At 46.7% G+C, this 27,201-nt stretch overlaps 11 protein-coding genes across 11 annotated transcripts; 7 read left to right on the top strand and 4 right to left on the bottom strand.

Moving 5' to 3' along the window:
• Positions 1-92: 92 nt before the first annotated feature.
• Positions 93-2,208, top strand: N7495_005820 (uncharacterized protein; the record flags this gene model as incomplete). Its single annotated transcript, XM_057208471.1, has 8 exons — positions 93-278; positions 346-422; positions 492-772; positions 834-857; positions 908-979; positions 1,043-1,546; positions 1,712-1,758; positions 1,834-2,208. The coding sequence occupies 8 exons, from the start codon at positions 93-95 to the stop codon at positions 2,206-2,208; spliced, it is 1,566 nt and encodes a 521-aa protein (XP_057062245.1).
• Positions 2,209-2,649: 441 nt separating this feature from the next.
• N7495_005819 (40S ribosomal eS12 domain-containing protein) lies at positions 2,650-3,300 on the bottom strand (the record flags this gene model as incomplete). The annotated part of the gene is made up of 1 exon (XM_057208470.1): positions 2,650-3,300. The coding sequence occupies one exon, from the start codon at positions 3,298-3,300 to the stop codon at positions 2,650-2,652; it is 651 nt and encodes a 216-aa protein (XP_057062244.1).
• Positions 3,301-3,947: 647 nt separating this feature from the next.
• On the bottom strand, positions 3,948-4,513 carry N7495_005818 (peptidylprolyl isomerase; the record flags this gene model as incomplete). The annotated part of the gene is made up of 3 exons (XM_057208469.1): positions 3,948-4,102; positions 4,173-4,275; positions 4,376-4,513. The coding sequence occupies 3 exons, from the start codon at positions 4,511-4,513 to the stop codon at positions 3,948-3,950; spliced, it is 396 nt and encodes a 131-aa protein (XP_057062243.1).
• A 2,224-nt stretch (positions 4,514-6,737) lies between these two features.
• Positions 6,738-7,559, top strand: N7495_005817 (uncharacterized protein; the record flags this gene model as incomplete). The annotated part of the gene is made up of 2 exons (XM_057208468.1): positions 6,738-6,842; positions 6,930-7,559. 2 exons carry the CDS (start codon positions 6,738-6,740, stop codon positions 7,557-7,559), a joined length of 735 nt encoding a protein of 244 aa, XP_057062242.1.
• Positions 7,560-8,839: 1,280 nt separating this feature from the next.
• N7495_005816 (uncharacterized protein) lies at positions 8,840-13,502 on the top strand (the record flags this gene model as incomplete). The annotated part of the gene is made up of 3 exons (XM_057208467.1): positions 8,840-12,229; positions 12,283-12,469; positions 12,817-13,502. The coding sequence occupies 3 exons, from the start codon at positions 8,840-8,842 to the stop codon at positions 13,500-13,502; spliced, it is 4,263 nt and encodes a 1,420-aa protein (XP_057062241.1).
• A 33-nt stretch (positions 13,503-13,535) lies between these two features.
• N7495_005815 (3-hydroxy-3-methylglutaryl-coenzyme A reductase) lies at positions 13,536-13,796 on the top strand (the record flags this gene model as incomplete). The annotated part of the gene is made up of 1 exon (XM_057208466.1): positions 13,536-13,796. The coding sequence occupies one exon, from the start codon at positions 13,536-13,538 to the stop codon at positions 13,794-13,796; it is 261 nt and encodes an 86-aa protein (XP_057062240.1).
• Positions 13,797-14,129: 333 nt separating this feature from the next.
• On the bottom strand, positions 14,130-18,580 carry N7495_005814 (uncharacterized protein; the record flags this gene model as incomplete). The annotated part of the gene is made up of 6 exons (XM_057208465.1): positions 14,130-15,109; positions 15,169-15,390; positions 15,444-15,530; positions 15,586-18,034; positions 18,091-18,454; positions 18,528-18,580. The coding sequence occupies 6 exons, from the start codon at positions 18,578-18,580 to the stop codon at positions 14,130-14,132; spliced, it is 4,155 nt and encodes a 1,384-aa protein (XP_057062239.1).
• Positions 18,581-18,931: 351 nt separating this feature from the next.
• N7495_005813 (KRI1 family protein) lies at positions 18,932-20,771 on the top strand (the record flags this gene model as incomplete). Its single annotated transcript, XM_057208464.1, has 2 exons — positions 18,932-19,097; positions 19,159-20,771. The coding sequence occupies 2 exons, from the start codon at positions 18,932-18,934 to the stop codon at positions 20,769-20,771; spliced, it is 1,779 nt and encodes a 592-aa protein (XP_057062238.1).
• Positions 20,772-21,815: 1,044 nt separating this feature from the next.
• On the bottom strand, positions 21,816-22,049 carry N7495_005812 (uncharacterized protein; the record flags this gene model as incomplete). Its single annotated transcript, XM_057208463.1, has 1 exon — positions 21,816-22,049. The coding sequence occupies one exon, from the start codon at positions 22,047-22,049 to the stop codon at positions 21,816-21,818; it is 234 nt and encodes a 77-aa protein (XP_057062237.1).
• A 1,512-nt stretch (positions 22,050-23,561) lies between these two features.
• On the top strand, positions 23,562-24,963 carry N7495_005811 (putative mitochondrial ADP,ATP carrier protein (Ant); the record flags this gene model as incomplete). Its single annotated transcript, XM_057208462.1, has 4 exons — positions 23,562-23,600; positions 23,768-23,789; positions 23,874-23,950; positions 24,166-24,963. The coding sequence occupies 4 exons, from the start codon at positions 23,562-23,564 to the stop codon at positions 24,961-24,963; spliced, it is 936 nt and encodes a 311-aa protein (XP_057062236.1).
• A 599-nt stretch (positions 24,964-25,562) lies between these two features.
• Positions 25,563-26,246, top strand: N7495_005810 (uncharacterized protein; the record flags this gene model as incomplete). Its single annotated transcript, XM_057208461.1, has 1 exon — positions 25,563-26,246. One exon carries the CDS (start codon positions 25,563-25,565, stop codon positions 26,244-26,246), a length of 684 nt encoding a protein of 227 aa, XP_057062235.1.
• Between the last annotated feature and the right edge of the window lie 955 nt (positions 26,247-27,201).

Genomic DNA, 27,201 nt, shown 5'->3' with positions numbered 1-27,201 from the left:
TAAACATTGATTGTCTAGCCCATCGGAACTATACAACTTACGAGCCCCAACATTGAAGTGTCGAAGACACCAGACTAACTGAAGTATTTGACATGTCTTCTATAGAGCAGGATTCCATTTTATCTTCCAACTCATCATTGCCTAAAGAAATAAAAACAGAGAAGCCTGTTCAGCATGAAGACCGAGGATACCTCACCGGCTTCAAGCTTTATGCGGTCTTGTCGGCAATAACTATGGTCACATTCCTGATTTTACTTGACACCTCAATCATTGTTACTGTGAGTTATCTCCGGATCCCAATTCTGCTTGCTCTCTAGACTCTTGAACCCATCTGACATTGTATAGGCGATCCCGGTGATTACTGATCACTTCCACTCCCTTAGCGATCTGGGATGGTATGGCAGCTCGTATCAGATTGCCAGGTACATTTTCCCATAATCATAATCCACTTTACGGCGCTAAAATAGCTTTAATATAGTGCTTGTTTGCAGCCCCTCGCAGGAAGAGTCTACAGCATCTTTCGAACGAAGGTATCTCCCAGAAAATCATTTCTTCACTGCTCTCAATTGCTCCATTTACTCACTTGTAATGATACAGTGGGCTTTCTTGTTTTTTTTCTTCGTATTCGAGCTGGGTTCCCTCCTGTGTGGCGTTGCAACGTCTTCCAAGATGTTTATTGTGGCTCGAGCAATTGCTGGTATGGGATCGTCTGGCTTAATCAATGGTGCCTTAACTATCATCTCATCTATTATTCCTCTACAAAAGTCTCCAGGTGAGTATTTTCCAACGTCCACTTGACTCTGGCGTCTGATCATGAATGCTAATTTATTTAGCTTATATCGGAGTAGTCTTGGGCTGTGAGTTTTGTCCTCCGATTTTATTTAAGTTCCACTGACGTGGAGAAAAGTTGCTCAATTAGGTATCGCCATTGGACCCTTGATAGGAGGCGCATTTACCGAGTACACAACTTGGAGATGGTGTAAGCTCTTTGCAGATATTCCCTCAAGGTCGACCTTTTCCTGATAGCATACTATAAATCTAGGTTTCTACATTAACCTTTCCGTTGGTGCTGTGGTCGCATGCCTCCTTCTCTTCACCCATATTCCAGAACATACCGACAAGCCTTCTTTCAGATCTATGAGAAAAACGCTTGTCAGCCAGCTCGACCTGATTGGGTTTGTTCTGTTCGCACCTGCCGCTATCATGTTGCTTCTTGCGCTGGAATATGGCCAGAGTACATCCTCATGGGGCACCCCAAGGGTAATTGGCCTTTTCTGCGGTGCAGCTGCGACCTTTGCCATCTTCATGGCATGGGAACGCCGACAAAGAGAAAAAGCGATGATTCCACTGGCAATGATTGCAAAGCGATCCGTTTGGTCAAGCTGTATCGTCATGCTTGCTCTTTTCTCCGCGCTTCTGTCCGTCTCGTACTACCTCCCTGTCTACTTCCAGGCTGTCAAGAACGATACTCCAGTTAGGAGTGGAGTGAGTATGCTACCTGGAATCTTGGTGCAACTGGTTTTCGCAGTGATATGTGGCTTTTTAAGTGAGTTATCCGCCATGAATAGTTCTTTGCTGCATACTGACAGCTACATAGCTGGAAAGTTAGGCTATTATCTTCCGTGGGCAGTCGTTGGCGGAGTCTTAATCGCAATCGGGTGTGGATTGATGTCAACGTTTACCCCTTATACATCAACTACTAAATAGGTAGGGTTTCAAATCATCATAGGAATTGGTCGAGGCGCTGCGTTTCAGACGGTAAGACTTTCAAACAACCACCTAGGCAGTTGAAATTATAGCCCTGGACAGAGCATTTAACTCATACTCATACAGCCTTATGTCGCGGTGCAAAACAGTCTTCCTCCCAATCAAATTTCTGTGGCCATGTCGATTCTGTCGTTTATGCAAACACTCTCAGGTGCGGTATTCCTCACATTCGCTGATGTGATCTTCTCAACGGGCCTGAAGTCAGAAATCCCGAAAAACGCTCCAAGCGCCGATGTCGAAGCTATTATCGCTGCAGGTGCCACCAATTTCCGGACTATTGTGTCGAGTGAAGACCTCCCTGGAGTTCTAGAAGGTTACGCCAAGAGTATTGATCATGTCTTCTACTTGGCCGCTGCCCTTGGTGTCGTTTGTACAGCTTTTGGCTTTGGGATGGGTTGGAAAGATATTCGAAAGAAGAATACTGGCCAAGAAAAGTTCTAGATTGCTTCATTTACCAACAGTTATATGAATTCTTGTCGTGTACAACATTTGAGCAGCCCAAATGTGAAACTTGTGATATTGGACTCTCTACTCCCTAGATACAGAACCTACAAAATAATATGTGGACCGAACATAATGGTTCAAGTTCCAGTCCACAGTTTCCAAGGTTTCTTTTTCTGATAATACCATGTCATCAAATCAGAAAACCCCATGTTTGGGTCAACCTTCAGCGCTGATGTCGTCTTCGGGCAGCCTATCAACTGGAAAATAGTGAGGTGCTGTGTGTACCAATCGTCACGACCCACCATATAACTCACTTTTTACACATTTTTGAGGTTGACCTCATCTACTTCACTACGTACATCAAAATTTCGGTGTGGAGACTAAAATGTATGTATTCTTGTCCCTATGTGACCAATATAATCTAGTAAAAGACTATATCTACTGCTCGGTCTGGAAGTAGTTGAGCAGGACGGAGCGCTCCTGGGAGTCCTCACCCCAGTCCTTGACAACGACGCAAGAGCAGTTAACGACCTTGCGGGCGTTACCCTCACGGTCAAGGGTGCCTGTAGAAAGAAAGATGTTAGCCAATGTACCGTTGATGAAATAGGACTGAGTATACTTACAGAGACCGACCCACTCGCCGAGGAGCTTTCCATCGGGAACCTTGATGAGAGGAATCTTGTGCTCGGAGCAAAGGGCAACAACAAGCTTCTTGTAAGCCTCCTCCTCGCAACCCTCGTTGAGGACACACATGTGAGCCTCACGGCGGTCAAGGGCCTTGGCAGCCTCACGCAGACCACGGGCAAGACCGTCGTTGATCAGGGAGATGCGGAGGACACCCTTGAGGGCATCGAGGACGGACATCTGTCCGGAGCCGGCATCGGCGGAAACCTCAACCTCATCGGCGGCGACGGGGGGTTCTGGATCTCTTCTCCGTCCGACTGTGCGAGATATGTTAGTATCACAGTGTTGAATTCGTTCGGAGCTGGTTCTGTATGAAAGTGGTTGACAGTCGAGTTGAGATTGGGAACCCTGAGAGCACTTTACAGCACTTGAGCTCTGAGGGGTGTTTTCAGGTCGCGAAGACATGGAGCCGTGTTGGCGTAGCCCGGCTCATTTTCAATGGGTGTATCTCATTCCCAGTCGCTCAGATTATCCACCACTGACATTCAAGACTCAGCGCGAGTTTTTAACATACCATTTTGATTTTATTTTTTGATAAAGTCGGATTTTCCTCGAAGAGAAGTTGTTGGGTGATAGAGATTGGTGGAGGAAAAAAAAGACGCTAAGGAAATTCGGTGTGGGTTTGTGTGCCCTATGCTTATGTCATCTTTATCATCACGGGTGATAAGACTTCTCTACGAACCAGGGGAAAATAATCGAATGGAGATTCAAGAACAATAATTGGACTCGATCACGAGTCCCGATTTCTTCTGAGTTAAAAATAAACAAATTCTACACCAATTTCAGGGAGTTGTTCTCGATAGATTTCAAGTGGTTGGCGAGAATACTTAAGCGGACGAGATCAGTTTTCTTTCTCTGAAATTTTCGATCAGACCACAGGAAGCTAGCCGCATATACATCAATGAAATCCCGTGAGGTAGGCATAGATTTTGTCGATCTCGAAGACTTGGAATTTTCAGATTGATTAGGTATTCTCAAGTCATCCCTGGACGTCTATCGACGAAGCACTAATCCATTAACATCCCTCCATTTAACTTTGGAATGCATGTATCTCATTTTCTTCCTTCAATCATGATAATATGATATCCGAAACCTGTTTTCACCTCCACATACTTAGGTTTGGCCGTTGTGCTCGGTTCAAGTTCATAGGCAACTTTCTCAAACTCGGCATCCATACTACCCCTAACCTTCCATCCTAGAGAGCCGCCTGCGATAATCAAGTTAATAAGCATGTTCAGTCCTCACATTTACATCCTTTGCATGATGAAATAACTAACCTTGTCTGGCCTTATCCTCTGAGAACTCACGTGCCACCTCGTCGAACTTGGTGCCGTTGCGTAGTTTCTCCAGAGCTTCCTCCTTCTTGGAGTGTTTCTCGCACTGAAGATGACGTTAGTTAGCCCACCTTAGGTAATGACAGATGTCTAATCCCTGACTTCCAAAGTTTAAGCAATGTCTAATAGGGACAGGTAGAACATACAAGGATATGTCGCACGTTAATCGACTGTCCACCAGCAGTTTTCGAATCTGCTTTTCCACCCTTGGCCTTGTCATCATTATTTCCTTTGCCCTTGGCTGGTTTTCCTTTTTCACCTTTCGCATTGCCTTTGGGTGCCATGACTGAAGTATGGAAGCTCCAAGTTCTCCAATTCGATGCGGCGGGATGAGCGTCGCTAAATGTTCGATGTTGAATAAGGTGGGGCTACTGCCTCAGGCCACACATAAGTGACGTGAGCATTAAGATTTATCTACTTTTAGAAGAGAGAAGAATCAACAAATTAAATGCATGTGTATTTTTGTGTGTGTGTGTGTGTGTGTGTGTGTGTGTGTGTGTGTGTGTGTGTGTGTGTGTAATAACCAAAGGGGCAAAGCCATTTCCACGAAGTAAAGGAACCCTGATTAATTAGCTAAAAACTAAACCAATTGCCGTCTATTCCCTGACAAGATGTATCTATGGACTAATAGTTATTCGTTACGATCCTGGTTCAGCTCGCATAAAATCGATGCCTAGGTACTATTTTGAATCTTAAAGCTTCTATATATCAAACAATTGAGAATGAGGAAGGCTCAGGAAGCCATGATATTACAAGAGGTAAGTACTTCCAATTATTTAGGTAGATTTTTAGTTATTAGCTATCGTCATCTATGACTGGGTACACACGAAGAAGACTTGACTTGTCGTGTTTGATTATTTCAAAGTGTGGATAAGCGAAAGGGAGAACATGAGTGAAATGTTTTTTTTTCTTGACCATCAGAACGAGACTGCTGTATCTCTTGAATCTTCATGCTATCAAGTGGAAAACCTTTCTGCAAGCAAGAGTAAACCAAGAGTGCTAATTCCAGTGCCAGAGGAGATTCAAGATTTTTGTTGATACTCAGAACGAGAAAATGTCTCTTTTATCTTCATGGTATTAATTAAAACCACTCTTGCAAGCAGGAGTAGACCAAAATGCCAACGCCGAAAATAATGGATTGAGAGGTGGATCGAGAGATGGACCGAGAGATGGAGCGAGTCATGGAGCGAATAATGGAGCGAGAGCTAGTAAATGATAGAAGTAAACGATGGATTAAGATATGGAGCGAGTAATGGATCGAGTAATGGATCGAGAGATGGAGCGAGTAATGGTGTGAGTAATGGAGCGAGTATTGGAGTGAATAATGGAGCAAGTAATGGATCGAGATATGGAGCGAGTGTTGGTAAATGTTATCAAATGGTAGCAAATGATGGAGCGAGTATGTGTTGGAATGGGGAGTGTTGACGAAGTTTGGCGCGAGACTTGGAGTGAAGACTGTTGACGAATTTAGAGCGAGTGTTGGTAAATATTAGCGAATGCTGCAACGCGTGCTAAATCATGTGCTAAATAGTGAATGTACTAATGAATGCTAGCGTATGTCAGTGAGTGTTAAAGCGAGTGTTGGAGAATATGGGAGCGAATGCTGGCAAGTTGGTGTAAAGAAGAAAGATGAGATAAAGATGGAGACGCTGTTTATCTTCTCAATTAGAAATGTTGTTTGTATTCGTAGCGTACCTCCAAATTTCTCGTCCCAATGAAGCAGCCAATACATACATAGAGATAAGAACCTGAATGGATCTCACGTGGTGGCGAAATTTATTAGTCAATTAACTGAAATACACATAGTGCCTATTTACGAAAAATTGGAAGTAATTTGGAAGCGCGCTAGTGGAAGGATAAGTAGCCTATCCATCCCACTCATCCTTTCTCTTACACAAACTCGCCAACCGACTTACAAACCGACATGTCGAGAATCACAAAAGCTTCCGACTTATACATACCGACAGGTCGCAAATCACCAATATTCGCCAAACACTAGATAAACTGGAGGCTCTGGACTTATATCGTCAGATCCCGAGTCGCGTGGGTGTTGGACGTGGGCATTGGCATTTTTGGATTACTCTTGCTTGTAGGAGGTTTTCCTGCTCTACTGACATGAAGATTTAAAATAATCGGTCTCTTTCTGATGGTAGATACAAGATTAGGAGATAATTCTCCATGATTTCATTTTCCATAGTCTTTATAATAAAACTGCCAATCAAGCATCTAGGATCTAGACAAGTGAAATCTGAAATACAAGCAATAATATTCAATATTCAATCCTCTTCACTTCTAGATCGACGCTAAATGCTACTTAGATGATGTTCGAACGTGGAGGAAAATTTGTTAGGTGTATTTGATTATTCTAAGGTCGATTAACTGGATATAAATACTTTGCCTAATTGGGATGTTGATGGGAAGTGGGGCTTATGCCTAAGGCCACGAGTGTGACGTGAACAGAATCGTAAGCTTTAAAGATTTAACCATCTGGGCAACATTTATGGATCCATGGACTATATTCTGGATGCAGCTCGTATCAAATCATTGCCTGGAGATGCTTTTTACATATCACATTTCATAACTGAAGAAGAGGAAGCCTCGCTACTGCAAAAGGTGAGTATCCCATTATTTATGATTATTTCTCTACCTGAATGACGATTCTGTATATTCATGGATGATTGCAAGCTCATTGTTTTACAGGTAGTATCGACGCCTCTTCCGCGCTGGACTCAACTTTCTCACCGTCGGCTACAAACATGGCCATCGGCACTTACCAAAACCAACACACTTATCAAGTCACCCCTGCCATCTTGGCTGGTATCACCTATCATTAATCCCCGATTCCAGGCATTGAGGATTTTCGATGATGCTCCACATAGCGTACCCAACCATGTCCTAGTGAATGAGTACCACCCGGGGCAAGGAATCATGCCACACGAAGATGGGTCAGCATATTACCCGCTGGTGGCAACAGTGAGCCTGGGTGCATCTATTGTGCTTGATTTGTACGAGAACAGCCAAGCCAGTAAGAATGATGAGAAAGTGCGACAAACTCCAAAAGCAAGACCCGATTTCAGAATCCTACAGGAAAGACGAAGCCTGCTTGTTACGAGGGGCTCGATTTATACAAATTTCCTGCACGGGATAGCGGAGACTTGCCAGGATGAAGATTTGGGACCTGCCACTATCTGTAATTGGGACTTGTTGTGCGAGACGGATCGATATATTGGCGGTTATTACCAGCGGGAGACGAGGATTAGCTTGACATATCGTGATGTGTTGAGAGTTGCGAATATTGGTAACGCGATACAGTTTTTGGGACTAAAATAGATATGAACTACGTACATATAAATTGACGTAGCTTACAGAAAGGTTAAGCCCAAGCAGTAGTCTGTATTGAGAACGGAGTAAGACATCTCGGAACACCCACGGGGTTTGGTGGGGGCGTTGTCGAAGAGCTGATAATTCTCATGCGTCAGTCGGCGCGAGCAGATCTGCGGTTATTTTTCAGCGAGACCAGTAGGTAGTGAGTCAACAACATGATGAGAGAACCTTGGAATAAGGAGAAGTTAGAACAGCTAATGATATTCTTCATAAGATTCTGCAGCTCCATCCATATCACGTGACTGTCTATTTTGGGACTAGCCTGCCGACTAGCTAATATTTATGTGAAGCGGTCTACACATGCAGCAGTAAGTAGTAGTAGTTATTTAGTTAACTAGTTACTAGTGAGTTACTCAGTGACACTGTTGGGAAGTCAATCTTATATCTACATGATAAGACTCAAGATCTATAGCAACAAAAGAGAAGTTGAGATTACCGATAACTCCGATTTGATCTCCTACATGAAATTGAATTCAATAGTTCGAGTATAACAAATCAGCCCCCATCCTGAAACCCTTTTCCTAGAAATTACTATTTACTACGTACGGCGTAGTTATTACATGCAAAAGGGCCCCTTATTGTCATCGATAAGCAGAATAGTAGCTGAGTGGTCGCATCCAAAACGATCGCCACATTTCGGTGGAGCCGGGCTTTTGCTGCGTTGCTGAGTCCGGAATGGTCAAGGGTCCGTGCCGTGCAGAACAGTAATTTGGTTGAGATGAAAGTAATGAGAATGGAAAGGGAATGAAAAATGGTTGATAATAAGAGAAGGGAGTACAAGAATATGAATCCGTTGAGTTTCTGACTTGTGGAGGGATTCTAGGCGGGTTCAAGCTTAGTGGCCGCGTCAATCTCTCTTTTTCCCCCATTCTTCTTCTTCTCCCGTTTTCCCTTCTTCTTTCCCCCTCAAAACCACTTCCCACTTTCCACTTCCCAATTTCCACTTTCCATTTCTCATTTTCTCACTTCCTCACCTTCTCTTCCACCCCGAATTCTTCAATTCTTCAACTTCAACTCTCCACCTTACCCTTTACTTCTTTCCCTCCACTTTTCACCTTTTTCCTTCTTTCCCTGGGCAAGCCGGTCTTACCCTTTCGCTTTTCGCCTCTCGTGTCTCACGCTTTACTTCACAGGTAACAAGCGTCTGCGCACTTGCTGGCGTTGCCGACGTGGATTGCTTGTCCCAAAATGACGAGCGGAATTCTCACAACCCGAGTGCTATCGATATGAGTGATGTCGAGGCAGTCTCTTTACCCGCTGCCCTGGACGTCGGTTCCAATCCCCTCTCTGTATTAAAGGAACATCCATCGGAATTATCAGCACTGACTCATGGGAACCCGGCTCAACCTGCTCGTAGTAGTCATGATTTGGATACCGGGGCATTAGATGATGACGGACAGGGTCCCCCAAGCCCCAAAGCTGACTCGGAGGCAGAAACTATTATTCAGTCTGGTCGGGAGTCGCTGTCACCAGAGAAGAAAAGGAAACACATAAGACACGACCCGAATCGTCAGGGATTTGACTCGGTCGACGGTTCGCTTTCCAAGAAACCGCGCATTAATGCCGACCGAAGGCATTCGCGCTCTAGGTCGCCCATTTCATCCGAACGTGCAAAATCTCCCCCGTCAGCTGTCAAAATCGAGGTGGATGATCCAGAATCTGTAACACGCGATTTGCTAAAGCGTAATGGCACGAGCGAACATTCAAAGCCTCAAATTTACCGCAAGAGAAGTTTCAGTGACAGTGTGGATGAAAAGGGTGACCGCCACATTGATTCACGCCTGGGAGTCACCCCTGATCTTAAACAAAATAATCACCTATCACGACCAATCTCCAACGCTCGCTCAATATCCCCTACTCGCTCATCTCATCAAAGATCTGTTTCTGGTTCCCATATTATCTCCAAGAAAAGGGTACCCACCCCTTTTCTTACTGCTGGTTTCCAACGGCAAGCCTCTGAGGACAGACTTTCTACATCCTCATCTGCCAGCGGTTCCCCGTTACCAAGCCTACAGCTGCGGAAGCTTGGCTCTGGGATAGGTGCGTCGGCGTCTCCCGCCAAGCATTTGGGTCCGAAGAAGTTGCGTGATAAGAGTGGTCGCACGCCTCTTGCAAGAGCATGTGCCGATCGAAAATACGACCAAGTAATTATTCGCCACAGCGAACGTCCCGAAGATCTGAATGTTCCCGACAATGCTGGCAACACTCCTTTACAGATTGCCTCCTTGAGTGGAGAGGCTCCGATCGTCAAGTTTCTTCTGGATGCCGGCTGTGAAATCAACTCTAAAAACATCGACAAAGATACCCCTCTTATTGATGCGGTGGAGAATGGAAACGTCGAAGTGGTGAAACTTTTGCTCGAAGCGGGAGCAAATCCTCGCACTGTCAATGCGTCTGGGGATGAACCTTACGAGCTAGTACCGCAAGACTTAGATGACGACGAATACCGGGAGATCAGGAAAGCACTGGCTGATGCCAAGGCAAGCTCAAGACCTAACCGACGCTCAGAAGAGCAAATTGGTCCACATATTAGGGCGTCCTCACGGCGAGCATCAGCTGCAAGTCCATCTCGGAGTCCCCCACCTTTGGGTAGCGTAGTCAGTCGCCGCAAAACTGGTCGAAGCGAAGCCACACGGAATGATCTATTGTGGACTCAGCCAACATCAGAGAAGCTGAGAGATTTTGCGGCAAAGGGTGACGAACAAGGCGTAGTAAGCATTTTGAATATCCTGCAGAAAGCCGATGACGCATCCCTGATTGCTGCTGCCAAGGGTGGCCACCACGATGTGCTTTCACTTATGTACGCAATGGGTGATGCAGACGCAGATCCAAATCCAGTGCGTGGTGGTGGTCATAAGCCTGGTTATAATACTCCTATGCTCGCTGCCATTGGCCGAGGTAATACCGCAGTCATCAAACTCATCCTCAACCAACCCGGTTTCAACCCCACCCGTCGACTGTTTGAGAATAGAACCTACTATGAACTATCACGATCCCGTCAGGGTGAGAATTGGGAGGAAGAATATGCCGTTTTAAAGGCAGCATACGAGAATTTTTCAGGATCTGACAAAGCCAAGAACTCTCCTCGTCGTGCTCGAATCAAGGACAAGGATGAGAAACGAAAAGCTCGACGAGAATCCTCCTCTCCCGTTCCTCGTTCGAAGAAATTGGATGACAGCCATCGTTTACCCAGGGACGTCGATTCCTTGAAGGAAAAGCGTCGTGAGAAAGTGAAGGAGAAAGAAAAGGTTGTCCCGCGTGCCCAAGGAATCACTCGCGACGCTAGCGATAACGCGCTTGCCAGCTCCGACCATGATTCATCCCAGAACGTGAAGTCTAAAAAGTCTGCTTCATCGCGAAGGGGTAGTGAATCGAGTGGTGTGGCTCGAACGGATGAGGTTCGCAAACGACGACTCATTGCTGGTCGCCGCCCACAGGAACAAAATCGACGACCGAGCCTCTTTTCATCCGATTCAATGTCTGGCCGCGAAGAAGCTCCGAAATCCCGCCCCGAAACCTCTCCTGATAACTCTTCTCTTAAACGCCTTCGCCCCGATAACTCCCCAGAGCGTTCTCGCTCCCGTGGCACAGACAGTGACCGCTTATCCCCTAGTTCACGAAAAAAGAAAAGACGAGTTCTCCAAGATGAGACGTCCTCTAATCTTGCAAACAGTTCCCGGAAAAACAACGAGCATGTTGATGGTGACAAAAAACCCCGACCCCAAGAAGATTCCCTACGAAGTGCGTATGCTGTCACGCGAAAACCTGCTCAAACCTCGAAGGAATCCACACCCTCGCGGCCTTCGATAAATTCAGATTCCATTAAGAAAAATGAAGATGTGAAGGTAGAGCAATCCGAACCTCCAACCAAGCCTGTTGCAGAAGTCACAGTTGATGACAAACAGGCCGAGTTGGCGGCAGAAAAACTTCAGAGGGATGAGGCCAAGAAAGCCGAGAAAGATCGTGTGGCAGAAGAAAAGCGCCTCGCTGAAGAGGCCGAAAGCGCTCGTCTCGCCAAAGAGGAAGCGGATAGAGCCGCATGTGAAAAGGTTGAGGAAGATGAACGCAAGCGCAAGGAAGTCGAAGAAAAGCGTGCAAAGCTTGCCGAGGATGAGCGTTTGAAGCGAGCGGAACAGGAACGCTTGCGCAAGTCGAAAATGCGCCGAGACCAGGAGGCTCAAGAGCGACGCCGTCGAGATGCCCTCCCGGGCCGCCTTCGTGTCGCCGCTCACCTGGTCGGTTCCCAAGAGCACCGTGCCAAAAGCCATGAATGGCTTAAGAATTTCATGCCTCTAGTAACGGCGACAACCCGACAGCTCCAGGGCCGACAGCTTCAGGTCAATGGTTTTGATGAGACAGCAGACGAGAGATGGATTCCAAATTACTTGGTTGCGCCCCTACTAGCTACCAACGACCTTCAGTTGTCGCAGTATGCTAGCTGGGAGAAGCGTAACGCGACCGCAACTCAACGCATGAATCTCTGGCGATGCAGTCGCCGGATGTTAGTGTACACCGACGATCCCAAATATAGCGATGCATCGTTTGGGGACATTATGCAGTTGAATTGCGAGACACGACCCAAGTATTTTGAAATGGAACATATCTTCTGGATCAGAGTAAGTTCCAATATTCCCGAGTTATTCTAACAGCAAATCTAAACTCAATGTAGCTTTCTGACTTCATGGACCTCGTCCCTCACATTCCTCATCTCAACGGACTCGATCTTGAATTCGTGAGCATGCACATTGATCCCGAGCCTTCTCAACCCAACGGTCAACCTCACCTAAACGGTTATACTCCAGCCTATATCGAAACAAATGGTTCTGGGATGAATGGCCATGGCTACTCACGGCCAAGTACATATCTTTAAGCTTCTTTATTTCTAGCGTCTTTGGTTTCCGGTCATGGCCATATCAGCAGGGTGTACAGGCTGATTTTGATTGTACGATTATGACGAATCCACCTTAGTTCGGTAGTTTAACCCGGACACGAGCATATTCAAAATATAAATTTTTCATGCTTACTTTCTAAGAGTATATATTCCATTATATATTTCCCTAGAGCCATCGATCCTTCTTACCTGCTGAAATCCGATGAGATCTGACAAGTGGAGTAAATACCCTAGTTATCAGATTAACATCCATAAAGGCGGTGAAAATATATCCTAGTTTCTGCCATTAATTTTTTGACGCCAACGTCACAGACTTCAGCACCTCAATACCCAACATGGCTTACAATAAAGAAAACCGCCCAGCCCAAGAGCTATCAGCTCTAGCCCAACTGATCGAATCGACCTCCACCGAATCCCCCCTCGCTGCAACAACAGTTCAAGTCCTCCATAACCTCCAACACCAACACAACTGGACCTCTCTTCAAACCCACGATATCTCCAGCCATGCCTCAGAAATAAGCCCGTCCACCCTATCTGCATCAATAGCAGTCCAAACAATCATCTCAGGAATCCCTCCAAACCGCATATACACCCACCCGGACGAACAACTCTATATGCTAGAAAAAGGTCTACGAGAAGAAGATCTCCGTCCAGAGCGCCTATTCGTCCTGCCAACAGCGCAAGGCCAGTCATGGAGTCTGCGTCAGATGGCAGGTGTGTTTGATTCACTGGGCGATATCCACATCTTGACTGAGGACGAGAGTGTGTCTGCTGCGGCTGATGCGTCTACAGAAGCAGAAAATGAAGCTGAAGCAGTAAATGAGGCTAAAGAGAAATTATTAGAGGAGTTTTATGTCAGGAAGGAAAATGCGAAGCTGGAGAAGGAGTGGGGGTCGCAAAGGGTATTGCTTGCTATGGTTGATAAAGCTATGGGTGGGGAGGGGACTGTTGTTTATTATGTTGTGCAAGAGGGGGAGGTTAAGCCGAGGCAGAATTAGTCTTTGCTTTAGCGAGATTGATGTAAGGGAGCAATGCTTGACATGCTTAATATCCGTGGACGACACCCAGCCACGCCCAGTGAGAATGCTCTTCAGCTTGTGCACATTACCGGGACGCTGTCTTGGCTGGAGAGCTTTCCCTATGTACTGCCCTGCCACCTTGTGAAAGCGCTGCAGCCCCTTTCTGCAGCTCCCTTCTGCAGCTCCACCCACCCAAACGAACAACTCTACATGCGAGAAAAGAGTTATGGGAAGAAGATCTCCGTATGCATTGTCAGCGGATACCAATCATAAGTCCTCCCGAGGTCCGGGGCTGGCTTACTCGGTTTAGTTACATATGCATTGAGCAGATATCAAAGGAGATATTCCAAGTCCAAGATTATCTACTGGCATCTCCTAATACAAGTGCATATGTGATCATTGTTGGGACTTTCAGGATAGTTTCAAGAAAAATAAAAAAAAAATTAGCAATTAAATTACGCACGGAACATTCTTCATGAAACCATAGGGTATAGTGTTTTGAGTGCGAAAGCAGTAAAACAAAAACGAAGAAAGCAAATGAGATGAAGTGCGTGCTAATATTTACCGAGGGAGAAAATAATAAGCAGAAAGGGTAATCAATCAGACTCAAAGCAACTGGTTCTCGCGGCCAATCCACTGGACCTGTTCTTGCTCCAGTTGACAGCTAGTACAATATCGGTCATACCACTGTTTCACACTGTCTGTATTTCCAGCAAAGATGCCGTCCTCTTCAGATAACTGAGCCTCGGAATCATCATCCTGGACTTTTCCCTTAAGAAGGATCTCAATCTGGCGACATCGCTTAAGCTCCCCTTGAAGCCATCGCTCCCATTCACTCTGAACAACCTCCTTCTCGATGTTGTTCACAACACGCAGCGCTATCAAGAGATTATTCCGGTAAATGGCGAGGCGCTCACGAGTCTGCTGGAAGCGCTTCATTGCGCTCTTTGCAACTGCGTCTTTGGCGTTTGACGTACTGAGGGAGAGAGGGAGCTCAGAATGGCGCAATGTGTTCTCGTGGAACGCATTGAAACAGTTACTGACGTTTCCGGCCTGGGACCAGATGGTTGTGTTTGCGACTGCTTCGTCGATGTCTCGGATGTAAATGGCTCTGCTCATCACCATGTTTGGCTGGACGCCTAGTCTGGCCATGTAGCTGGTCGCGTAGCGTTCATGCCACCAGTCCCAGGTCTCTCTAGAGGAGTAAAAGCCGTTCATAAGTGCGCTTGTGATGAGTAACAGCAAAATGACCTTGTGTGCAGTCACGGTCTTCCACGACCAGCGAACGACAGCGGCTGACCACATCCAGAATAGAGCGAACGTGCTTTCGAGGAAAGATAGTGTGCTTTCGATGAGAAGTTGAGACATCGTTCGCTGAACACGGGGCCTGCGAGGCTCGATTCTTAGATCGGCGCCAACGCCGTTGAAGGTCGAAGTCAAATTTTGGCGTCCAACGTGGCCGAAAATTGTTATGGCCTTCTTCGTGCGACTGTGTGCACCGAGGCGTCGCACTTGGTCGCTGACCAAGTCGATCAGATCCAAGGCATCATCTTCCAAGTCCTTACTGGCCTTGTTGTCGATAATTTCTATGGATTGGATATTAGTATATGAGATGATGATTTTGACCAAAAGGTGGAAAACTCACTTTGGAGACCGTATGGAGGCGTGAGCCATTCTACTTTAGTATAGATGGCGAGCTTGCTCTTTGATTTGCCCGCAAACGTAATCACAACCTTACTAACCAAGCGGAAGGATCGACGGAAAGGAAGATGCCATGGCGTACGCTTATCGGTAATCACGTAGCACAGATGATCGTTCAGAACATCGATTATCTGATAGTCCGAGATCTTGTTTTTTTGAGAGCCGCCTATACACAATTAGTGGAAGGAAATCGCACAGTTGAACGCGGGGCAAGCTAACCGATTAGATCAGTCGTCTCGATGTAGTAATGGAAGTCTCTTTTCAGGTGTCGTGATTCCGAGCTGACCCAGGGTCCTTGCTTGATTTCTTTATGGATTGGTCAGTATAATGATAAGCAAGATATTCAGGCACGATGACTTACCTTGAGCCTGTCTTTCGTGGAGTAAGAGCTGCCATACAGCACTCTTGTCACCAAACATAATATGGAACAGTGCCTTGGAACTGATATCCAGCACTTTCTCGGCTACACGATTAAGGTCGCCTTGGGGAACATACTCCACAGGTTGAGTGGGTAGCCTGAACTTGAGATTGTCGCGCGCCCGATTAGCCTTACTTATCTCCGGGTCAAGTTCTTTATCAATGTAGATGGGCGCGCGGAGATCTTTGCTCATAGCGTCGGCGTTGCTATCATGATGGGCGGTTGAAATATCCTCCCAGCTATCGGCACTAGTCGCTCTATTTGGAGTTTCAAGGTCCATTTTGATAAGCTCTTTAAGTAGAGCCTCCAGTGACAGAGGCTCTGCCGCAATCGACTCTCGGACCAAAAAGTTCAAGCGTTTTTGAAGAAGTTTCAACGGTTCAATGAAGGACTTGATGGTGATTCGACCGGGAGTGTCACTTCCTAGTGGAGGAATAGTGTGTAGGAAGAGGAAATCACAATCTCTTCCAGTTGCCGCCGTGACTTCTTTGATGCTCTCCAGTGAGACACTTGTCGTCAACACAAGCCCAAAGTTATTGCTGTAGAAGTAGATATTTCTGGTAGTAACATAGGCTCTGCCAGGGAATTCTTGCTGGTCATTTGGGCTCCAGGTAGCTCTAAATACCAAGACCAATGCCTCTTCTCTTTTCACATCTGAGAAAAGCAAACGGAATTGGGCATCCTGCAGCCTCAACTGCTGTGGGTATACACTAGGATACTCATACTCAGCATTCAGTGGAACTCGATTCAATTTGGCTGCGTTCGCATCAAGGGACACTGTGTGTCTGTGGTGGGAGCCCGAGGGGTCCCGCGAGCCCTGCAACGGACTGGTCGAATTAGGTTGAGCGAGTGTCTGTTTCGAAGAATCGAGCATGGGAGATGACGAGGGGGATTGAGTTATCTTTTTTTTATTTAGAGAAACTTGCTCGCGCTGGAGCTTATTAATGAAACCCCAGTTGGTACTGCCCCATAGATTTGCCATCATACCACTGGGCATACCACCAGTGTTATCAACGAGGCCAAGCCCAATACCTCTTTCATTGCTCACAATCACTGCAGCCTTGCTCATGCTTGTAGAAACCGGTGGATTCGCGAGAGTTGCAGGGGCAAGGTTTGCACCAGGCTCATCGAGGTTACTCAAACTGCGACCCCGACCTAGATCATCGTTATTCAAGAACGGGTTTGCTCCGCTGTAGGGAAGAATGTTATGACTAGCCGAAATGAGACTGGCAATTCCGCCGGAAAAGCTGGGCATGGATGGAGATGTCGGGGAATAAGTCGATTTGCGATGAAGGTCCAATTTCTGAATGATGCGAGCTGTATGATCCCGGGCAGAAGATTCAGGTTCTAAGCCAGGAAGTCTGCGGCTCACATCGCTACTGTTTCTAGATGCCAACACATCCTTCTCTGGAAAAGGTAACGTGTTGCTGCGCTCAGCTGAGCTCGGCTCATCATTAGGATGCGGAGTGAGATAATTAGTCGGATCCGCAGTGAACTCGGGAGCAGGGGGCTGGGAGACGGAAAACGCTGGATCCTGGACGGTGATTTTTCCAGACACTGACAAATCTGTGATAGTTGGGTTCTCCAGCGCTTTCTGTTTAGCAGCCTCGAAGGCACCAATCCACTCCATGAGCTCCTTTTGGTCTTCGGCCTGCAAGACAATGTTGTCGCTCTTTGTCTTTACCTGGAAACAGAAACGGCGCTCTTCTTGAAATGCGGCGCGGACACTACACAGTAGTACACCAATTCGTTCGCTCTCTTCGACACCGCCAGTACGTGTGCCTTGAACAAGACACCCGAAGATTCCATGCTTTAAAAAGGCCCAACGCTTTACCCAAATAGTTCGTGTGGGCTTCCCCGAAAGCGTCCGTAGATATAACCAGCCTTGTTTCTCTGGTTTTGCTTCCTTGTCCATGTTCAACGAGGACAAAGGACGAGAACCAAGATAGGGAACGGTAGAGATAGAATAGTCCTCAAGTTCTCGAGATGGTCGAGCCACCAACTCTGCTGCTTCCTCAATTTGTTTTCTTGTTGAAAACAGCTCTCTTTTCGAACATCTATCACTGCTTTCCATCTCATGGACCCAGCCCTTGATTCGGTCCATCTCATGCGCCCACTTTGAGAATATTAAGCTGTTGTTGTTGTGGAACCCTCTAAATTCTCTCCATTGATCAAATGAAATTTGGACTAGGAGTTTATCGAGGCTGTTGCGAACCTGAGGGGCTTCTACTGAGAAGTCCATCGATGTTTTCAAATAGCTCTTGCGAGCTTCATGGAGCTGGAACGCTTCCTCTCGGAGGGCGGAGGTTTCTTTCGATTTCGATTGCGAAGCATAGCGGGCCTGTAAATAATCAAACTGCTTTTGAGCGTGTTCCAGTGAACGCCGGGTTTCCTATATCGCGGGATTAGCGTCACTCGCAAAAAGCAACACGGAATGTCAACAAATACCTTGAAATGACGCAGATCCTCATGAATATAGGCTCGGATAGGCTCAGCAATCATGGATTCCATCTTCTTGGCTGTCACAACCAGTCCATCCCATAGATTCTTCGATCCTTCACCGCATCTTCGCATTGCCAACAGGGTATAGTCATGATCAACAACGGCCTCTGAAATCGCCAGGGGCTGGGTCGAAAATGAGAGGAAGTTATTAACGGTGCTTTCCAGAGCCGTCAGGTCCGAAGATAATTTTGTTGTCGACCTGGCATATCCATCCAGCCATCTCTCGATCAGCTCGATTTGGTCGCAAAAGTGAAGGGTAGTAGCTCTAAAGGTTGGCGAGTCGAGTGCGGCTTCTTTGAGACCTACAGGACTATCATCACCCAAGGAACATTAGCATTGGACATCGCGGAAATCAGGAGTTCTCCAGTCAGTCTCAAACCTACACCACGCTGACGAGGGTCCCAACTTGGGGTAACGAGGTGGGCTGTGGCGACATCTAGCGCATACCCCCGGCCATAAACTGAATGCTAAGCAGGAACAAGAAATGAGATTTGAGAGTTATTGGTGAAGCAATTCAGGAAAGGTTTAAGAATCCTTGCATTCGAGATTTAGGAGGCTAAGCTCGCCCTCAAGGACTAAGCTCCTCGATGATCTAATTGGCTACGTCAAGGAACCCCAAGTTAACTAGTTTGGGGGTGCAGTGTGCCTTAGTGCCATAGTATTCAGGTGTCTAATGCAAAGTATTCGGGCCGAGGGCGGTGTGATATTTTTTTTCTTTTCTGCCAATCGACTCGCGGAAAGGTCTGTACGTCGATTTTCGCAACTCAGATTTCAGCTTCATATAGCAATGGAGCCTCCATCGAAAAAGATGCGGACCCTCATGGATGATGACGAGTCAGGCGACGATGCTGGTGGTGTTTCCATCACCAAGTCTCCTGCCGTAAACTTCAAGATCAACGAAGACTACGCCCGACGATTTGAGTACAACAAGAAGCGGGAAGAAGTGCAGAAGTGTAAGTTTCTACAATTGACATTGCTTTTTCGATTCGTTCTCACATCAATACATCTGTGTAGTGGAAACGAAATACGGAAAATCAACCAGTCTGGGAAGGCGCCCATTAAATGACGAACCCGAGGATGAAGAGTCTTCTTCCGACGAGGACGAAGATGAGGATGGAGAGTTGGCCACCAAGGCTTTAGACGCAGAGATCATGGCCACTCTGACGGCTATTCGCTCCAAAGACCCCCGTGTGTACGATGAGTCTGCTACTTTCTATTCGAAGTTTGACGAGGATGCCGATGCCGCTCCCAAGGCGAAGAAAGAGAAGTCTATGACGCTTCACGACTATCATCGCGAGAATCTTCTCAAGGGAGCCGACCCTTCTGAGGAAGAGGATACTCCCAAGACTTTTGCACAGGAGCAGGCAGATCTGAAAGATGATCTAGTTAGACAGCTGCATGGTTCCGACGATGAGATGGAAGATGCCGATGAATTTCTCATCCGCAAGTCTAAGCCGGAAGAGCCCCAGGCAGAGATCCAGCTGGACATTGAAAATGCTGACAAGGACCCTGAGACTTTCCTTTCCAACTTTTTGTCAGCACGCGCCTGGATTCCCGAGGGCCGTCCTGAGCTCCATCCTTTCGATTCAGACGATGACGATGAAGTCGAGCATGCTGATGCTTTCGAGCAGGCCTACAACTTCCGTTTCGAAGATCCAAGCAAGCTCAATGAGAAGCTGATCACCCACTCTCGTGATGCCACCAATGAGCAATCCGTTCGAAGAGCAGAGAAGAGCGCGCGTAAGAAGCTGCGTGAGGCTGAAGGCCAGCGCAAGGAGGAAGAGAAGAAGCAACGTACAACTGAGAAGAACCGACTGCGCAAGCTGAAGACCGAGGCATTGCAACAAAAAGTCCAGCAAATCAAGGAGGTTGCCGGCTTGCGTGCTGCAGAGTTTACAGATGATGACTGGGCTCGCTTCCTCGATGATGCCTGGGATGACGACTCTTGGGAAAAGGAAATGGAAAAGCGATTCGGAACGGAATACTATGCTGAACATGATGACAAGAAGAAGCACCCCAAAAAGCCAGAGTGGGATGATGATATCGACATCACCGACCTGGTTCCGGATTATAAGGACGATGCCGAAGATGCCCAGCCTACTCTTGAGTCAGACGACGAGACGGAGGGTGATGATGCCGGTACCAAGAAGAGCAAGGCCCAGGAGAAGCGTGAATCGAAGCGTGACGCCCGCAAAGAACGTATGCGCATCGATGAAGCCGTTGAGCGCAACCTGGATCTCGATATCACTCTACTCCCCGGCGCTACCAAGAAGAATGCCACACATTTCCGTTACCGCGAGACATCACCGCAGAGCTTCGGCTTGACAGCACGGGATATTCTCATGGCAGACGATACGCAGCTAAATCAGTTTGCTGGTCTTAAGAAGCTCGCAACCTTCCGTGAGGAAGAGAAGAAGGCCCGCGACCAGCGGAGGCTGGGCAAAAAGGCCCGCCTTCGTCAATGGCGGAAGGATACTTTCGGCGATGAGGAGGGCCCAGTGTTTGACTTTGGCGGGCCCAAGGCTGCCAAAGATGCAGAGAAGGATGAAGATGAGGGAGAAGCCAAACTTGATATCCGCGAGGGTGATGGCCGGAGAAAGAAGCGAAAACGGTCTAAGAAGAACTGAGCGCAGGCGCAAATGAGCCACTTTTCCTACACCTAGGTAGTGAGATCAAAATTTATTATTGGAGCATGGCGTTCAACTACTTTATTCTCAACCTTGGAAATGTCTAGGTCTACACGCTTCTCTCTTCAGAATCATTAGAATAGGTAGCCTTAGGGCAATAGAAACGACTGTTTCCATATGGATGTAGGTAGATACTTAGGCACGTGCATTATAGACCTCGGGGTCTTGTCCAGGTCAAAAGCAACCTCAAAATCCACATGTGGATCAATCGATACCAAATCTGTCAACAGTCGAACATTTCACGATTGGTTCCAACCTTAGAATGCACCAGCACCTTACATCCTCTAGGTACAGTACAGAGGTCCATTTCAAAAGTTTTCTGTGTTTTGCTTTTTGACTTTACCGAATTAAGACTAGCTGTTTTATTTACAGTAATATCTTGTATGATTTGATCTAGTGTTTTGTATGATCTCTGCCCTCCTTATACTCATTACCTCCTTCCAAGCGAATAATCTTTTCAATATGTCTCGGTATCTGCTCAATCCGCTGCTGAGTTCGTTCATGGTGTAGTTGATTCCATGCTTCACCCTATACTCTAATTGCTTGAGCTCTTGACTTAGGTGCACCCTTCTTAGTAGTTTGGCGTTTTGAGTAAAACCATGATGGCTCAATAACATTTAAATCAGGCGAGTTTCCTGGCCAAAGAAGACGTTGAACACCAGATATATCAAAGATATATTGTTGAAAATGATGCGCATACGAGGGAGCTTTATCTTCTTGAGCAAGAGTATTAGGCCTTTCAACCATATATTCTTGCGCAAATGGAAGCAGTTTTGGCACCAAAATAGTAGTAGTATAACAGTGCCAGTCGATTCCACCTTTAGACTTAGTGCGTCCAAGCTTTCCAGTTTTCGATATAAAGCGCCAATTAGGCTTCTTCCTAGGCAGGTTTCGTCGAAGATCAAGCTATCGCATACTTATATCTAATATCATACCATTTTCAAGCTCCGAAGCTTCACGTAGCTTAGGTTCTAACTCCGCATTCTAAGACTCAATAAGAGTATCAGTACAAGTCTTCTCCCGTCCGTATCGATCAAGACGTACCTTGGCTAGTGCTGAAGCTATAACCTCAGGTGTCTGCTTCTTTGGCCGACCAGAACGATTAGCATCAGCAACATACGCATCAATGACTAATAAAGGTCGCTGTAAAGGATCAAATCCCCGCTCAATAGCTTTATTCCAGATCGACTTAATAGTTTGAGTAGATATATCAGTCATCGCAGAGATTTGAAGAGGTTCTATCCCAAGCGCTCTCATAGTAATAATAGATGAACGCGTAGCAATATCGTATTTCCCCATCTTGACGAAGGTAAATATGAGGGTAAACCATAGAATGTAATAAGATGAAGGGTAAATAAGGAAGACATTAGTGTGTATAGACTAAAACAGCGCTAGTAATATTAAAAAATCCAAAAGAAAGCAAAACACAGAAAACTTTTTTTGAAATGGACCTCCATACTTGTTTAGGTACCTATGAGCCTAGGTGATACGGGCCCAGGGGTACCAGCCTCGGAGACGACGTGACCATTTTGATAGCCCGAAGTCCCAGGATAACGGATATTGGAACTATTGAACACGCCTGCGTAGGTATCTACCCAGGTACACACAGAGTATTGTTTGCCTTCAACTACCAATAGCATCCATAGTCTACTTCTTGATCACTAATTTCAACCCAGGTCTACAGGTTATTTGCAACTTGCAGGGTTTAGTCTCGAATAGGGTTGTGCTCATGTGACCAGTCACTAAGCCAATATATGAGTAATGAGTACTCCATACCGACTCCATACCGACTCCTTGTTTGGGAATAAAAATCAAAACGGAGGTTCTTGAATAGTTAATTGAATAGAATCTGATTTGCGACCTGGAATGTTCATACCATCTCAAAGAATATTCGTAGATCAAAGCGATGCGGATCTCAGTGGAAAGTGGGTCGTGATACTGGAGCCCTGGCCTCATCCGTGTATCCCGTACATTACAGATGGGGCTTGCCTCCACTATAAATCAAGTACCCGTTACATAGTAAAGAAAATGTCTCATATTGGAATTTGAAACATAAGAAGGAATATGGGAACATGTTCATGCGGGTCCAAGACTGATGGGCATCTCAAAATCTAGTGGCGACCATCTAGAATCTACTTGGTATAAAGTAGTAGATCCAAGTGGCTAGATAAGACCGGCACTCGGGCCAGGGAGGAAATGAGGTTTGCCCCAGCCCTTACAAGTGAAGGCTGACACGAAAGGAGAAATATACACGTATTATGACGCTTGGACTTCCCCGTTGCTCCGGGATACACAGAGATTGATTTAGTTGAGTACTATGTACATAGTAAAATATTCAAATATGAGATGGAGATTGTAGAATAATAGTAAGTAAGGAAGTAGCCAATGACTAGAAGACGCTTCTATATAATGAATGTGGCAATTATTACTCCAAAAGTGAGGTATTAAGACCAACTGGCCTTTGCAGATTTTTCGGATTGTTTCCATGGGAGATCGGGATATATCGGCAAGGTATTCGGACAATACGGCACAAATACAGTAAATTCACTTCCTGATTGGGTGTAGTGTGTTGGTTTCGCTTCTTCCCGCGTACGGCAGTATTTTTCTTTGCCCCCTTCCGCCCCTTCCTCTTCTTCTTTTTCTTCTCTCCATCCCCGGTCTTTTTGACATCTTCTCTCCCCATCTCCTCTCTTTTTTTGTTGTGTTCTTTCTTTTCGCACAACCTTCAAGATGGCTTCTCAAAGTGACAAGAGCGTGCTCGGCATGCCCGTAAGTGTTTTTCCTCTTCTCTCTCCCTCTCTATTTGTGCAGATTTTGATGCCATATTCATTTGGTCTCCATCTGGAATTTGCTTCAAAAATCTTCAGATCTGAGATTGACCTGCTCAATGACCCCATCATACTTCAGACAACAATGCTAACGGGTTTTTCTTCCAGGGCTTCGTTGTCGACTTCCTCAGTATGTTGCCACAACTACAGGCTTTGGCCTGAATCGGGAACCATCCCTTTGAATAATGATAACAAATACTAACCTCTCTTCTAGTGGGTGGTGTTTCCGCCGCTGTCTCCAAGACCGCTGCTGCCCCCATTGAGCGTGTCAAGCTCCTGATCCAGAACCAGGTTAGTTATACTATGTCTCATCCGCTCGGCAGTCTCGGATCGAAAAGGAACGATGAAAAATATTTCAATTATCTTGATTGATCAAGCACGGTGCAGCTTCTCGATGCTTTTCAGCCGCAGATGACATCTTTTTCCTCGACTCCAAATCGATCTGTGGCAGTCCGCAAATTTTTTTTTCTTTTGTGATCCACAGCTAACAAACTTCTTTCCTTCAGGATGAGATGATCAAGCAGGGTCGTCTTGACCGCAAGTACACCGGTATTGTTGAGTGCTTCAAGCGTACCATCGCCGCTGAGGGTACTGCCTCTTTGTGGCGTGGTAACACCGCCAACGTTATCCGTTACTTCCCCACCCAGGCTCTTAACTTTGCCTTCCGTGACACCTACAAGTCCATGTTCTCCTACAAGAAGGACCGTGACGGTTACTTCAAGTGGATGTTGGGTAACTTGGCCTCCGGTGGTGCTGCCGGTGCCACTTCCCTGCTCTTCGTCTACTCTCTGGACTACGCCCGTACCCGTCTGGCCAACGACGCCAAGTCCGCCAAGGGCTCCGGTGAGCGCCAGTTCAACGGTTTGGTTGATGTCTACCGCAAGACCCTCGCTACCGACGGTATTGCCGGTCTCTACCGTGGTTTCGGTCCCTCCGTTCTTGGAATTGTTGTCTACCGTGGTCTCTACTTTGGTCTGTACGACTCCATCAAGCCCGTTCTCCTGGTTGGTGCCCTCGAGGGTAACTTCCTTGCTTCCTTCTTGCTCGGCTGGACTGTTACCACCGCTGCCGGTGTTGCCTCTTACCCCCTTGACACTGTCCGTCGTCGTATGATGATGACCTCCGGTGAGGCTGTCAAGTACAAGTCCTCCCTCGATGCTGCTCGCCAGATCGTCGCCGCTGAGGGTGTCAAGTCTCTCTTCAAGGGTGCTGGTGCCAACATCCTCCGTGGTGTTGCCGGTGCCGGTGTCCTGTCCATCTACGACCAGGCCCAGCTCCTGCTCCTCGGAAAGAAGTTCAAATAAATTATTCGCCAATAGCGAATCATCTACCACTGTAGTTATACTGGAGATGGGGATGGGTTCCCTTGCACCCAGCATAATCACTGGGGCATGGGGATCGGTGTGAGGTTGGGAAAAGATAGATGCGTCAAGAAATGGGTCGGGGGATCTTGAAGCATTAGATTGGTGTGATTCCCGTTTATGTTTCCGATGTACTTTACTGCCTGCAAGCTCTTTTTCTTCAAAATCTGTTTTTTTTTCACGTACCGAGTTCATGTAATGTGTTCGTAAAATTAAAAAAGAAAAAAGAAAAAGAACAATTTGGGTACTGTTGTGACATGGCGAGTCTCCAAGTCGTGACATGACCGAAAGGAAAGCCCAGCATAGTTCAGTACCATCGATGATCAAACTACTACTATATCCACATCAAATCTTTCTTCGTAATCTTTCTTCATACTTAATCTCAGTTTCATGCACGCCCTCCGCAAAGGAACAGGACCCTTGAAGCGGCAATCGCCCCACAGCGGAAGAGCATGACGTCCTGAGGCTCGAGCTCCCCCCTATTCTCTTCAGCCTAACCTCAAATACCACATCCAGTCTTAACCCAAGTGACTTTATATAAAATGTCTACTACCGGCGTCCCAATATACACATCAGCCCCTCTGAATTCAAATGAATCAGAGGGTACACACGCAACAACCTCTCACCCCGAACCCGCCACCGCAATCCAATCCTCTACAACCACATCTCCACCCCAAACCACGACAGCTACAGCTACAGCACCTTCATACGCACCTGTCTACGCAACAGCAGAGCCAGGCGCTGCACCAAGCCTGCCAGCACCAACAGGTCAACCCTCAGCAACACCAACAACAACCCTCCCCCAAGCGCAATCACCACCAAATCCCCAACCAGGCGCTGTCCCAAGTCTATCCCAAACCGCACCTGCACAGCGATCAACGATCCCCCCACCCCCAAAAACAGGTGAAACACCCACCGTCGCTGCAAGCCCGTTCACGAGTTCCTACGCTTACCAGCGCCCATCACACTCTCACTCTATCCCAAACTCAACGTCTGCCCCGTATGCCGCTGTGTACCAGTCCGCATCTGACGTGGGTGGTTCTTCCCGGCAACAGGCATTCCAGGGTGGCTATACTGCGCGGGGCGGGGGTGCGGCTGATATCTTTGATGAGGAACCGGGGTTTCTGACTACGGCCAGGTCGTGGATGCAGAGTGCTGGGTCCAAGTTGGCGAATGCCGAAGCTGAGGCGTGGAAATTCATTAATAGTGCGCATGATGATAAGTGATTATGGGTTATGAAATGGGTTGGAGTGCTACTGCTATTGATATGAACTTGAAATGTCTAGGGCCTGGATGAGGAGAGGATTTTAGGATTAGGGACTGGGATTGGAGTTTACGGGGTTTGGATATCCGCTTGGGATACGAGTAATTCTTTCGTTTGGTTCGACTGATCAGTGTATGCAGCAAAATTACCTGGCGTTTTTAGAAGTTGGCCCTTCATTATCAGACCTCTGAACTTAATGTTGAATATACTATCTTTTTGAGTAAACTCCCGAGGTCAGGATCTGCCATTGAAAATCGTTTTAAGGGGAAGGTTGATAGAGAGCTTCAATAAATCTCAGCCCCAGATGGGTTTACTGTGGTTTCTATTACATATTTCCTTGTTGGCTAGGTCCTTTCCGACTCAATCTAGTCTTGTCCATAGTATAAACTCATCAAGAAAACATGCCTTCGGGTCTTGCTCGAATACAGAAAATCATTCGAGTGGGATTCCAACTCGGATTGTCCTCCATCAAGATGCTCCAGTTAGCCCATGCCTACCGTGAACGGTCATCGAGTGGGAGACCAATATCACAAAGAGAGTTTTGGTCGAAACTTATTTGAAGGCAGAGATCTTGGTGTATTAGGGGAATACCGGTGTAAGACACGATATCAACATAAACAAGACTATCTAGGCATCAAGCTAACACCTGGAGTTACAGGTCGTGGCAATCCAGTAAGCACTACGGAGTTTAGGTAAGGAAGCTTAGTAGTGAGTGAGAAAAGCAAGGCGGGTGGGACAAACACGCATAATATCGATAAATGCAAAGCTCACAACTGCATTGACCTCTCTTCTCTCCTCGGGATCAGCAAGGGTCATCACGCAATAAAAAAAAGAAGACTAATAAAAGACATTTTAGAGGTGAAAAAATTCCCTAATCCACATAAAAGCAGCCAGGAGCAACCCTGAGGGTCTGTGAT

The sequence above is a fragment of the Penicillium taxi genome (assembly GCF_028828555.1).
Source record: "Penicillium taxi strain IBT 34144 chromosome Unknown utg000004l_segment0_segment0, whole genome shotgun sequence".
NCBI lineage: Eukaryota > Fungi > Ascomycota > Eurotiomycetes > Eurotiales > Aspergillaceae > Penicillium > Penicillium taxi.
Note: the sequence above shows the minus strand (reverse complement) of the source record. Positions and strands in the feature narration are given on the sequence as shown.